The sequence below is a fragment of the Lepus europaeus genome, chromosome 4 (assembly GCF_033115175.1).
Source record: "Lepus europaeus isolate LE1 chromosome 4, mLepTim1.pri, whole genome shotgun sequence".
Taxonomy (NCBI): domain Eukaryota; kingdom Metazoa; phylum Chordata; class Mammalia; order Lagomorpha; family Leporidae; genus Lepus; species Lepus europaeus.
The window spans coordinates 44,325,798-44,340,722 of NC_084830.1; the positions used below are offsets into that span (position 1 = coordinate 44,325,798).

A 14,925-nucleotide genomic window follows, 5' to 3' on the forward strand; every position below is an offset into this window, starting at 1 on the left:
ATGGCAGTGGAAGATGGCCCAAGAACTTGGGCCCCTCCCATCCATGTGGTAGATCCCAATGAAGATCCTGGCTCCTGGCTTTGTCCTGACCCATCCCTGATTATTTCTGGCCATCTGGGGAGTGAACCAGCAGATAGAAGATCAATTTCTCCCTCTCTCTCTTTCTTCTTTCTCTCTCCCTGTCTATAACTCTGACTTTCAAAATAAATAAATAAATAATTTTTAAAAAAAATATCTGTTAACAAAATTTTATTAATTACTCTTACAGATTTAGAGTCTAATGGGGGCAGGGGCAGTTAGATTAGTTGACACCACGATTACACTATTGTGCAATAGACGTATGATATTATAAGTGCAGGATGCTATAGGAGTACAAAGTCATGACACCTAATTCAGTCGTGGAATGTCTGAACTAAGACAGGATATGTCTGAATATAGTTCTCATGTAAAACAAAAGGTGTAATGTTAAACACCCCACCCAAATTTATGTATGTATGTTACAGATACAGGACACTCATCCTTTAAGACGCCTCAAGGGCAGCCTCTCTGCGAGGCCTCCTTCTCTTGTTAAGAAAAGAATTATAGGCTCTACTCTTAGTGTTCCCATTATACTGTCAACACTTTCCTTACAGCACTTAACAGATTGCATAGTAATTTATTGTTCACATGTGAATAGATTTCCCTAGACCTCAAAGTGCAACAAAACCATGTCTTATTCTGCTTTGTATCTCTGATGCCTGATCCACCACTACCTGACATATTGCAAATATACAAAGCACTTATTGAATGAATTACTTTACTAAATTAAAATATTAGTTGATTACTTCATTATGTAAGTATTAATCAAGTGCTTCCTATGTGCCAGGTGTTTTAGTACTGGGGTAAATTTTAAGTCTGTTGTCCTGCCAGTGGTAGAGAACGCCAGATGCTGGATATGAAGAATATAGAAGGATAATATAACAAAGGATGGTGGAGGCTCCAAGTTTAAACTGGTGGTCAGAAAAAGTCTTGCTAAGGAGGTGACATTTAAGTGAAATAAATGATCAAGTCTTCCTGTGGAAGAGCATTCCAAGAGACCAGTCAGTTTAAAGACTTGAAAGAGGAATATGCTTAGAATGCTCAAGAAACAGCAAAGGAGGCCAACATGACTGGAGCTTGCTGAGCAGGAAGGAATGTGATAGGAGATGGGATTGGCAGTTATTAAGTAGGCCAGATCACATTTGGCCATGCTAAAGGATTTTGGATTTTAGTCTAAGTGTGATGAGAGGCCAATTGCAGAGTCTGCAATAGAAAACCATGATGTGATTTCTCTTTCGAAAGGATCAGTCTGCCTGTTTTTGTGTGAGACTAAAAGAGGCAAGACAAGAAACAGTGAAAAGAGTTAGGGAGCTGTTCTTATAGTCCAGGTGAGAGAAGCCAGTGGCTTGGAGTAGAATGAATTGAATAATTTGTATAGGACTCTTTGGGAATAGGAAATGATAATATAAACTATTAAAATTGTAGTACTCAAGTAGATAGAAATTTAAATGTATATATGTAAACCTTAAACGTAATATATATATAGTGGAATAATGGGTCAAGAAACTAAAGAACTTGTTTCTTAGTTCTAGCTTTCCTTTTTCTTTTTCTTTCTTTTTTTTTTTTTTTTAATTTGAGAAGTAGAAAAACAGAGAGCTCCTGTTCTGTGGACCATTCTCTAAAATGCCTGCAATGGCCAGGGCTGGTGCTGGGACTGGATCCAGAAGCTGGGAACTCAATCCAAGTCTCCCATATGGGTGGCAGGGAACAAATTACTTGATCCATCCCTGCTGCCTCCCAGGGTCTGCATTAGCAGTAAGCTGGAATTAGGAACATAGCAAGCATTCTGCCCAACCGTGCTGAGATGGGATGTGGGCATCAAAACCAGTGTCTTAACTGCTAGGTCCAATGCCTGCCCCTGTATTTTTTAAGTAGGTATACAAACTTTGGGGAGTCTTACTGTCTATGTAGAAAATGGAATTTAATTTTTTTTGGTGCAAAACAAAAAATTTGAAATCCATGCATACAAGAAGGTTGGATGAGTTTCTTTCCAATATAAAGGTTCATAATTTTATAATTCTGTGAAGAAATAAATATATATTCAGAACTTACCGTGTTTTGAATGCTAAATGAAACACTTTAGTGGATTCAGAAGTGCATTCTTATGTATAAAGTATTTATATTCATTACAAAATAATTGTTCACAGTATGAGATCATGAATTTAAATGCAAAAGTGTATAATACAGGTTGTAAATTGTGTAGAAGTTTGAAAAAGAGGATAATTAATAAAGACTGAATTAGCCATGGAAGCAATAAATACTTGATCTGAGACCATATAGGATTTAATTAAATGGATAGAGAAGAAGGATATTCTGGGCAGAAAAAAACATGATCAAAGAGAGGAATCTTAATGAGCTTAGTATCCTGTTTATCATAACCCCATAAGAAGGAGAGTGAATTAAGTTGTCAATATGCTACTCTTAAAGAACACATGAACAATGGAAAAGTAGGATTAGCCAAATATAATGAGATAAGAACATAGAAGAAATTAAAATCTAGGTGGCAAGATAGCTTTAATGTACGTGAAAACTGGGAGCCAGTATAGATTCTGCGTAGAAGAATTATGTAATAGAAATAGTATTCAAGATGGGGCAGCACTGTGGCACAGTAAGTTAATCTTCCACCTGCAGTGCCAGAATCCCATATGAGCACCTGTTCAAGTCCCAGCTGCTCTTCTTCTGATCCAGTTCTCTGCTATGTCCTCGGAAAGCAGTAGAAGATGGCCCAAGTCCTTGGGCCCCTGCACCCATGTGGGAGACCCAGAAGAAGTTCCTGGTTCCTGGCTTCGGATCAGTGAAGCTCCAGCTGTTGCAGCCAGTTGGGGAGTGAACTAGCAGATGGAAGACCTCTCTCTCCCTAGCTGTCTCTCTGCCTCTTTGTAATTCTGCCTTTTAAATAAATAATAAATAATAAATAAAATATTTAGAAAACAGAAAAGAAATAGTATTCAAGAAAGACTGGTAGGTACATTGCTGTGTACTCTGAAGGAGTGAAACTGCTTTGGTGCAGGTAGCAGGCAGCAGTTTTGCCTACCATTTTTCACTTAATTATCATTACATCTAGGGGAAGAAATTAAGCTTTAGAGGGTTTAAATGAATTTCCTAAAGGTCTTGGGCTTAGTAATTGATTTCAACAAAGATCTAACTAACATGTACCTGATTTGAGAAGATGAGATGGGAGAGTCTTCAATCAAAAGGCATTACCGGGCCAGCGCTGTGGCTCAACAGGCTAATCCTCCGCCTTGCGGCGCCGGCACACCGGGTTCTAGTCCCAGTCGGGGCGCCGGATTCTATCCCGGTTGCCCCTCTTCCAGGCCAGCTCTCTGCTATGGCCCAGGAGTGCAGTGGAGGATGGCCCAAGGCTTGGGCCCCGTACCCCGTGGGAGACCAGGAGAAGCACCTGGCTCCTGCCATTGGATCAGCGTGGTGTGCTGGCCGCGGCGGCCATTGGAAGATGAACCAACGGCAAAGGAAGATTTTTCTCTCTGTCTCTCTCTCTCACTGTCCACTCTGCCTGTCAAAAAAAAAAAAAAAATTTAAAAAAAAAAAGGCATTACCTACACTAACCCAGGTTTGAGGCATGAGGTTCACCTAGTAGCAAACGGAATGAAAAAGAAAAGCTGAAAGCGAATAGTCTTTTGAAGATCTTGCATGGAGAATTAAACAGAATGAATATAAGAAGACATTGAAGTACAACTCTGAAAACTTGTGATAATCACTGTGCTTTATGGTGGTTGTTTTTGGAAATATTGAATGTAGATGTCATTAAGCATTTAATTACTAAGTAAAGATGTAGCAAGATTTTGGGATTTGGGAGTATTCAGAATATTAGGTAGTTGTAGGCATGAGAATGAAAAGGTCTTCCAAAAGAGAGAGAGTCATAAAAGAAGAGCAAAAGACCTTGAAATATAATACTCAAGCTTATCCTGTTAATTTAGGAAGAGTAGTATTAAATAGCCATCCAACTCCTGTTATGTCAAGCCACCTAAGTTGCTAAGACACAACATTGATGTTCCATATTTGCATTTTGACTTTTGCCGAAACTAGATTTTGTTTGTATGTTTCCATGAAAAGTGGAATAGATTTATATGAATTTCAGTATATAAGCAAGTGTTTCCAAAAAGAAGATTTGATAGTTTAGTTTATTTTGTGGCCCTATTCATGTATATATTTTGAATATTCTAAAAAGCATTTTCATTCATACTTACATTACTGACTTTTTTTCTGTGAAATGTTTAAAAGCTAATGGCTGGGATATTATAGAAAAATGTAAACAACCAAAGAAAAAATAGGTAAATCAAACTCCATTAAGATTAAAAACTTTTGTGCATCAAAGGACACTATCAACAGAGTGAAAAGACAACCTATGGAATGGCAAAAAGTATTTGCAAATCATGTATTTCATAAGGGAGTAGCACCCAGAATGTGTAACAACCCTACAACAACAGAAAACAAATAACCCATTTCAAAAGTAGGCAAAGGACTTGACATTTCATCAAAGAAGATACGTAAATGGCCAGTAAGCATGCAAAAAGATGGTGCATCATCATTAGTCAGTAGAGAAATGCAAATTAAATCATAAGATAGCACCTTCCTATCCATTAGGATGGCTATTTATTTTCAAAATGAAAAATAATGAGTGTTGGCAAGGATGTGGGAAATTGAAACCCTCTGCATTGTTGGTGGGAGTGTAAAACAGTACAGCAATTGTGGAAAGCAATTTGGTAGTTCCTCAAAAAAATAAGCATAGAGTTAGTTACCTTATCCTGTTGCTATTACACTTGTAGGTATATACCCAAAACACAGAAAGCAGGGACTCAAGTAGATTACCACATGAGTGTACTAACATCATTCACAGTATCCAAAAGGTGTGAACAACCCAAATGTCCATTCTTCCTTCCTTCTTTCTTTTTCTTTCTTTCTTTTTCAAATAAAATGAAAATAAGTAAATTTTAAATGTTTAAAATGGTAAGTTTTCTAGGCTAATCCTCCGCCTTGCGGCGCCGGCACACCGGGTTCTAGTCCCGGTCGGGGCACCGGATTCTGTCCCGGTTGCCCCTCTTCCAGGCCAGCTCTCTGCTGTGGCCAGGGAGTGCAGTGGAGGATGGCCCAAGTCCTTGGGCCCTGCACCCCATAGGAGACCAGGATAAGTACCTGGCTTCTGCCATCAGATCAGCGCGGTGCGCCAGCTGCAGCGCGCCTACCGCGGTGGCCATTGGAGGGTGAACCAACGGCAAAAGGAAGACCTTTCTCTCTGTCTCTCTCTCACTGTCCACTATGCCTGTCAAAAAAATAAAAAAAATAAAAAAATAAAGGTAAGTTTTATGTAACATGATTTTACCACAATTTAAAGGAAACAAATTTAAATTTAAATTTAGAGGAAAAAGCTATTGTAGAAGTTATAAACATTATTATGCCTATTAAAGAAGGAAGTGCCCACATGTTCTATCTTAATGTATTCCCTTTTGTATGTTTAATGATTTTGTCATCACCTTTGTTATGCATTTGTTGATCATTTACCTACTTTAATCCTTATTTTAAAAGCAGCATGTAGCCTTCTGTTTTATCAGTTGCTATTGCTTGTGCTTTAAGTACCTAAAGCTTTAAGTTATTCTGAATAACTTTTTCTGTGAGAATAAAATTTGTGTGGCCTTACATTAAAATTAGTAGTAATGGTAGTGTTTTGGCATTATTAAAAGTGTAATATGCTGACATTATTGTTAAGAATTAAGCAATCCAGCTGACTTGGAAAAGTCTTCCTTCATGTGGGTATTTTGCCTGCAGGATGAAGATGAGCTGGATTCGCACACAATGGTGAAGACCAGTTCGGAGAGTGTGGGCACGATGCGGGCCACGAGCACAATGAGTGAGGGGGCCCAGACCATGATTGAACATAACAGCACCATGCTAGAATCTGACCTGGGGACCATGGTTATAAACAGTGAGGATGAGGAAGAAGAAGATGGAACTATGAAAAGTAAGTGGCTTTTTCCCATTGAATGGTAGTTTTCCATTTTAAAAGTATACTTGCAAAGGAACCAGGATAGTTCTGTGTTACTTTTTATAGGCAATTATGGAAATGTCTTGGCTTTATTTAACAGCAAAAAAGAAAAAGAATATGACACAAATAGGCTTTTTAAAATCATATTTTACTACAGCAGAAAGCAACACATCTTTAACTTAGGATTATGGAACTTTTGAAGGCTGTGAGCCCATAATTTAATTTGTAAAGTATTTTAGAGGAAAGAAGATAGTGTTCCTAACATTTACTTTTCCAATTAAAAAATTGAACCTAAAGTTCTGTTCCAATAAATACAACATAATGTTATTTCATATTGTCTAAATTAGCAGTTAAGCCACAGAGACAGAGAAGTTCAAGCTTTGGGAAGAAACAAGGGCTGATGTGCGAAAATCAGTACTAGAAAGAACATGTGGGACACGGGGACACTCATAGGGAAGAGTCAGTCCTGGGCATACGTGCTGCTGCTTATCAAATGTGGCACAGCACTGGGTGCTTCAGGGGATAAAATGACAATTAAGGCATCCTCTCTGAGCAGGCATTTGACACAGCAATTAAAACACGGCTTAGGACACCTGCATCACACCATATCCAAATACCTGGTTTGGGTCCTGGCTCTCCTGCTTCTGATCTAGCTTCCTGAATCCTGGGTGGGCAGCAAGTGTACTTGGGCCCCTCCCACCTGTGATGGAGACTCTGATGGAGTGCTGGGCACTTGGCTTCTTACCTGGCTGCTGTGAGCATTTGGGCATAAATCAGCTGTGAAGGAAGATCTCTCATTCTCTCTCTCTCTCTCTCTCTCTCTCTCTCTCTGCCTTTCAAATATACAATGGGGGAAGAGTGACTTTTTTCTGACCTCTGTGTTTTGCAGAGTGGTAAAGATAGGAATCCTCTGACAATCTTTTCTTTCCTGTTCAGTGATTTCAGATGCTGCAGTGAACAGTGTAGGACTGCGTTTCCACAGTGATAGGCAAAAGTAGATGATCTCATCATAGCTCCTGGCCTTTTTCTTCCCTTTCCAGCCATCCTGGTCCTGCGTGGTTATTGTCAGTCTGAGCACTGGGTTATTTTCCACTACACGGTGTTGCTTCCACACAGCTGAGGTGCGGCATGACGGGACTTCTGCCGCTATAGAGCATGGAAAGTGGTAAATGTTCAAGTGATTGGCTGGTGCTAGGAAATGGATGCTAGCAGAATTTCCTTTCTGACATTTTGGTTTTCTTTTTTCAAATATTTGATGCACACACACACAAGACAGGTAACACAGAGCTCCCATTTGCCAATTCCTTCTTCCAATGCCTGCAAGAGCTCAGGTGTTGCAGATACCAGAACCAGGAGCTGGGAACTCAGTCTAGGATGCCCAAGTGGGGATGGTGAGGACTCTGCTGTTGGAGCCGTCATCTGCTGCCTCCTAGGGTACACATTAGCAGGAAGCTGGAATCCAAAGCAGAGCTGAGACTCAAACTCAGGCACTCTAGTACCGGATTTGGGCATCTTAACCAGGAGACCAGATGCTCACCTCTTCCTACTTTCTTTTTGCTCACCCCTTTCTTTCTGGGGCTCTCTTTTCTGTTATTTCTCTTGTAGAGGCTTACACCACAGCTTCATACTTTCTCCATACTTCCCGCTAGGTAGCCCGTTATGTTTATATGTTTGTAAGGCAATGATCATGAAGCACAAAATGCACATTGTTACGTGGTAAATCCTGGGGCTTGGGGTGGGTGGGGAGTGTATGGACTTTCTGTCTCCCATTACTCGTAGGTTTACTGAAATAGTGTAACTGTGCTTCTGACCAGCATAGGCACCTTGCATCCGTAACATGCCTTGCTCAACTACATAGGGTGGTGATGTGTACTCCAAAGCCAGCCAGTGTTAGAGTATAGGTCATAGGTCCTGTGGATCAAAAGATCCCATGGTGAGACAGCTAACATGTTTCCCATCAGCTGTCCCATCACTTTCCCACAAGCTGATAAAATAATTTTACTCAAATTTTATGATTATTAGTAGGTCAGTTAGAGTGTTTTGTTTATCTCTAGTGAGCTACTTAGCTCTCTATGAAACTACAAAAACAACTTTTTCACGCAGTCACATATGTGGACATCAGCAGTGTACAGTGGTTTAAAAATGAGTTTTTGTGCAATCAAATGGATGTTAGATCATTCTCTTTCAAGGTAGAGATAGTGATGATGATTTAACAGGCATTGTCTTTATACCACAAATATACATATTTCATCTGTTATAGCTTTAACAGCAATGGAAATCAATGTTATAATTTTATAGTAACAGATGACATAGGTATGATTTTTAATCACAGGTATTACTGAAAGCCCATTTTTAAGTGGAGTAGATAGTAGTTTCATCAGCAAGTTTTAAATTCCTGTGTATTTGCATTTTCTGCAATTTAGATGTCATTCTATAATGTGGAACTCAGAGTTTTCCCCAGATGAAATCAGGTGCTGTTAGAACACACCCAGGGCCTGTCCTGGGTTGGTGACACAATGTACAGAAGCTATTGAGGGAGGACACACTTTTCCCTAACCACATAATTGTTCTAGTTCTGTTTTCCCTCATGATCTAAGTCTTCTTTAAAACCATTTAAGATAAATTGGTATGAGTTCTCAGCTAACATGACCAGTCAAAGCCTCATTTGCTAATGTGTTAGCATTTTTATTCCCTAAAAAGATTATGACAGTGTATTGTTTTTAACTTTCTAAAATCTAGACTGTTACATTCTATGCTAAGCATTATGATTTGCATCTTGTTTTCCATTGGAGTTTCAAGTGAGTTGCCTGCTTTAACATTCTCATCAGCTTAAATTTTGTTTACATGTTGTCTTTTATACTTTTAGCCATGAAAGTAGGTATTATAGACCTGTTTTTCTTACATGTCAAAAATGTGGTGATTTGACTCTAGGAAGCAAATTTTTTCAAAGACTTCTTGAAGGGAAGTAAAGAGACAAAAAATATTTTCAAATTTGATCTACTAAAAAACAAACAAGGACTGATGCTGAGGCGTAGTAGGTAAAACCTTCACCTGCAGTGCCAGCATCCTAAATGGGCACCAGTTTGGGTCCCAGCTGTTCCACTTCTGGTCCAGCTACCTTCTAATGTGCCTGGGAAAGCAGCGGAAGATGGCCCAACTTTTTGGGACCCTGCACCCACGTGGGATACCTTGATGAGGCTCCTGGCTCCTAGCTTCAGCCTGGCCCAACCACGGCCATTGTGGCCATTTGGGGAATGAACTGGTGGATGGGAGATCTCTTTCTCTCTGTCATTCTCTCTGCCTCTGCCTCTCTTTCTCGGTAATTTTTTAAATAAATAAATAAATAAGAATAAAAACGAGGCCATGGATCCACAGGTATGTCACAAGAAAAATCTTCCATCCCTGTTTTCAGCAGTGGTGGTATTGCTTTTACTCTCCCACTCTTCCCATTCACATGCCCCATGGGCCTCCTCATTACCACAGAATGTCCAGCTTCAGCCTGGTGGCCAAAGCCTTTTAGCAGTTTTTGTCCAAAGAAGTAAATTAGGATAAGATCAACAATCTAAAATTTCTTCTTTGTATATGCCTAGAATATGTAGTGATTTTAAAATATACTAGTTTTTTTGGACAGCACACTTATGTAGTTTTGCTTAATTAGTAAAAGAAAGCAAATGAGATTCTGCTTTAGATTTTTAGGAAACAGATACTAGATTAATTCTGAAAGAGGTTAGGAAGCTAGCATTGTGGCATAGCTGGTAAGGCTGCTGCCTGCAATGCCAGCATCCCATATGGGCACCAATTTCTGTCCCAGCTGCTCCACTTCCAATCCAGCTCTCTACTAATGTGCCTGAGAAAGCAGCAGACGGTGGGCATCTGCCACCTATATAGGACACCTGAAAGAAGTTCCTGGCTCCTGGCTTCAGCCTGGCCCAGCCCTGGGTATTGCAGCCATCTGGGGAGTGAACCAGTAGATGGTTTCTCCCTCTCCCTCTCCCTCTCCCTCTCCCTCTCCCTCTCCCTCTCCCTTCCTCCTTCTCTTTCTCTTTCTCTCACTTCCAAATAAACAAATAAATCTTTAATTTAAAAAAAAAAACAGGAAGTGGTTAGGACAGGTACAAAAAAGAGAAGAATGACCATTAGGTATCCCCACTCGGCAGTGCATCTAATGTCCCCAGAAAGAATTTTTGGGTATGAGACAGTTTGCTCTGTCCACATACCTTTATTTGCTCAGTAACATCTTCTTTCTCAGTTCTGGTTATCTTTTCCCTCTTATTTCCTCCAAAAATCCATTTCAGAAAGGATGAGATACACGGGTATAAAATAGTTAACAATGGTTAATGTTCATAAAATCCATTTTCCCCCACATTTTTGAAACCTTGAGCTAAAGGAGTACATCACTGAGTATGGAGTTTCAGTGCCAAGGAATAATTAACCAGGGAATAAGAGTGCAAGGGGACTACTTTCCATTTCTCCATCAATCTTCTGTTCTTTCATGAAAACTGTTGTATCCCTCTTTTGCTGCCTTGTTCATCTTGCTCAGGGCATGCAGCTGGGTGCAAGTCCTGTGGCATTTCTAGGCCATCAGGAACCCTTTATTTCCCTCAGAGGAAGTGCTAGGCATCCAGCTGAGGTATGGCTACAGTGGTGTGGAGTTCCCCGTGGGTCCTAAAGATGGCCTGCTCCTCCCTCAGTCCATAGGATAGTTAATGGAGTAGAACCCTGCCCAAGACTGTGGGTACTTGCACATTGCTTGTAGAATATCTGTTTCAATAGCACGAAGCACCCATGGACATTAGACAAATAAATATTAGTCTTCCTTGTGCAAATGAAAATCTCTTTGTTGTAAAGGCCCCTGAAAAAAGGGTTTTCATAGACACACACAGTGGTCATTACAGTGTTCATTTCTTGCACAGGAAATCCTTTTTATTTAACTAAAATCCTTGGGCTTCAATTTGTTTCCTTCTATTCTGCCCTCATTGGAGATGAAAAACATCTGGTTGCTGTTTTCTGTACAAGAACCGTTCATATATACTTGGATACTTATTAAAATGTTACTTAGAGACTGGAGTTGTGGTGTAGTGGATTAAGCTGCCACCTGTGACACTGGCATCCCATATGGGCACCAGTTTGAGCCTTGGCTGCTCTACTTCTGATCTCACTCCCTTCTAATGGCCTGGGAAAGAGCAAGTGCTTGGGACCCTGCCATCCACATGGGAGAACCAACTGAAGCTCCTGACTCCTGGCTTTGGGCTGGCTCAGCCTTGTGTTGTAGCCATCTGGGGCGTGACCCAGTGAATGGAAGATTCTCTCTCTCTCTCTCTCTCTCTCTTAACTCTTCAAAATAAACAAATCTTTAAAAAATAAATACAATAAATGTTACTTAGACTTCTCCTGGCTGAATAGTATCAGTCCCTTTAACCTTTGGTCAGGTATTCTTTTTCTAAGATTTTAATCTCTTATGAATAGCCTTTGGACCTTCCCATAATATGTGCATCCTCTTTTGATTTAAAAGTTAAGAAATATCTCATGTCAGTAGCTTCTGTATTAACATTGTGGTTTTTATATGAAGTCACTATACTTTTGGCAACAAATTAAAGGACAAATTTCCAAGATCATTAATCAGATGAAACACTCACATCTTAAAATATTTTTGGAAGGACAAATGCGTCCATATTAATAAATCCTTTTGTTGTTGACATATATTATACTAAATATAAATTACTAAATTGATTGTGATTTTCTCTACACATGAATATCTTTGTCCTAATTATGCAAAGAAGTTAAAAATTAAATTACATTTTAAGTACTTAACAATTTCTTTAAATTTTCACAAAGACTTTTCACCTTTTTAGAAGACATGTGCAAATTTAGAAAGTAAATAAATAATTGTGGGTAGACTGTCATATTTTCTAAGGTTTTGTGTTTTAACAATTTAGTTTCCTTGTGAACATTTTGGGGAATGCATGAAGGAAGCAGAAAACAACCTTACTCTTTGAATTTTTGCATGCCGTAAGAATGAGCAGTAGTTAATTTATTCTTTATGGATTTTTAAGTCTCACAAGCAAGGAGTTAAATGGATTAGGGCCAAAACTGAAGAAGCAGGTAATTTTGAACATTAAATTTGTTATTAAATTTTTAAAAATTACCAGTTAAAGTCAGAATTGAGCTGCAACTGGAGAAATTGATGTCTATTTTATGTGATTATTCTCTCTGTGTTTAAAAACAGTATTTGCCGCAGCAACCACAAACACACATGACTTCTTGCTTCATTCTCTCGTTGAAGGGCTCGTAGTTTCTTTTCGTCTTCTTCTTCTTTTAAGTGAATTGTAAGTCAGAAACATCATCCCCGTCCCACTTCTGTGAACATGAGTCTCCCTGGAGATGCGAATGAACACTGTGGCAGATGTTTCATATTGTGTCGTTAAACAGCACTGAGCAATTATAGCTGCCCCTCCTGTTAACTGTTAAAACAAACCTAACCTATTTCCTCTTTAGAAAATTTTTTAAAAAGTGTTTTAACCTTTCTTTGTATGTAACAAAGGTACACTCTAAATATTATTACTAGGTTTTAATTTAAGCAGTGGAAAATATTTAGAAGCATAAGCATATACATTTCAATAAAAAATTATATTCTGGTTAGTGATATCTTATTATAAAGTTACCCACAGGGAAAAATCTCATCTCATGGAGTAGATTGCCCTCTTTTCTTTAAGTTGATTTTCCAAATTTTATTAACACTCTGTACCAATGTTTAGTTTTATCTTAGGAAGTCCAAAAAATTTTTTTTAACTTTTATTTAATGAATATAAATTTCCAAAGTACAGTTTATGGATTACAATGGCTTCCCCCTTCCATAACTTCCCTCCCACCCGCAACCCTCCCCTCTCCCGCCCCCTCTCCCCTTCTATTCACATCAAGATTCATTTTCAATTCTCTTTATATACAGAAGATCAATTTAGTATATATTAAGTAAAGATTTCAACAGTTTGCACCCACATAGAAACACAAAGTGTAAAATACTGTTTGAGTACTAGTTATAGCATTAAATCAAAATGTACAGCACATTAAGGACAGAGATCCCACATGAGGAGCAAGTGCACAGTGACTCCTGTTGTTGACCCAACAAATTGACACTCTAGTTTATGGCACCAGTAACCACCCTAGGCTCTCGTCATGAGTTGCCAAGGCTATGGAAGCCTTCCAAGTTCACCGACTCTGATCATATTTAGACAAGGTCATAAAAGACAGGGTGAGGATAGTAACCAATGATCCTAAGAGTGGCATTTACCAGGTCTGAACAATTATACAGCATTAAGTGGGGAAGAGGACTGTCAGTACACACAGGTTGGGAATAGAGCCATTGGTGGTAGAGTAGAGGTTATGATTACAAAGGAATGAGGCCCAAGTACGCTAGACAGGGTCTAGAACAAAGGACAGAGTCATTACTAGAGGAGCTAAGAAAGGTGCTGTCTAAGCTACAATTAAGTTTTCTGTTTGAGAGGCAAATAGAACCTGACAGAAGGGGCTTGATAATAATCTGTTGGGCTTTAGGCCTTGTAAGTTAAGAGGCCCAGACCTATCTATCTCTTCACATGGGGTACATCCTAAGGGAGGTGTGAACCTCCTGGGGGAAGGCACTCTGTTGACTTTCATTACTTAGCTGGCCTGGGAGGAGAGCTGGCCAGGTAAAGGCAGGTGGCATCTCTAACAAGAAATTTACAGTTCTGCCTTCAATGTTGCTGACCTTACTTGGCCGTCCCCTCAGCTGCAGTGGTCACTTTGGAAGCTGGGCTGAGTGAAGGGCTTTTCAGCTTAGAGTCAATAAGATCTGTGGCTCCGACCTGGGCATCCTTCGACTCCAGGGCAGGTCCATTTCCAGTGATCCAACTCTTGGCAGAGCTGCCAGGACTCTTCACAAGTTGGGAAGTCCAAAATTTTGAGTGTGGAACCCAAAAGGTGTTTAACCACAGTTTTTAGGTCAGTCCCGTAAAAGGCCCTTAAAAGCATAATCTATGTGAAATGTGGTAGTAATTAAACTACCATGTTTAGAATATTTTGCTCATTCTCCTGCTTGCAGAATAAATGCTAGGTCTCAAACCATCAAGAGAACAACAACAAACCAGAAGGAATGGTGCAAATACGATGAAAACAGTGTTTTCCTGGAAGCTCTTACTTACGGATCACTGTCCAGAATTGTATTACATAGCCATTCTTATCCACAATAGAGGAATTTTCTCACCTTTAATGTGGAAGAAGGTACACTAGATAGCAGCTAGGCAACTTTTTCACTTTGAGACATGACGACACTAGTGGTGGCTCTTATAAATTAGGAGCGTGTTAGGAGCAGGTCTCCGAGACTGTTGGGGATGGAAGAATAGATTCCTGGAATGAAATTTCATCGCAATTTCCTTTCTTTGATTAACCCAGGGGATTAGTCTGTCTTTCCCATTTCTGCTAAACCAGCATCTCTCTCATTGAACTTTCACTTTTCTGACACATTGCTGAAAAGAATACCATCCTTCAGCCTTTTCTTTCCCTCACTGTCTCTAAAGGAAACGTCTGCTGAGCCCATCTTACTATTTGTTGTGAATGTTTTTATAAAAGCTTAAAGTATTCCCCGCTTTATTCTCTCCAGTGAAAGAGAGATAATTTTCACCTTCTCCTTCCCCGAGTGAGATGCTGATTTTAATCTGTAGTCCATATTGGAGAGCTGCTTTGAAACGTTTACTCCCACAAACGTTTGAGTGAATTTTCTCAGATATTCATGTCTGAGTTAGAAGTCACTGGGGTATCAGAAGATCTGGACTGTTCCAGGGTGTGGCTGAAGAGTCTCAGTTAGAGTCCAC

General features: G+C 39.5%; 1 protein-coding gene across 1 annotated transcript in view; it reads left to right on the forward strand.

Annotated features, from left to right (window-relative positions):
- Positions 1–14,925, forward strand: part of STK3 (serine/threonine kinase 3) — a 317,866-nt gene that overhangs the window by 213,225 nt on the left and 89,716 nt on the right. Inside the window, exon 9 of the mRNA XM_062188183.1 lies at positions 5,863–6,055. Within this exon, the coding sequence (XP_062044167.1) occupies positions 5,863–6,055 (193 nt within the window). The remainder of the gene's footprint in view (positions 1–5,862; positions 6,056–14,925) is intronic.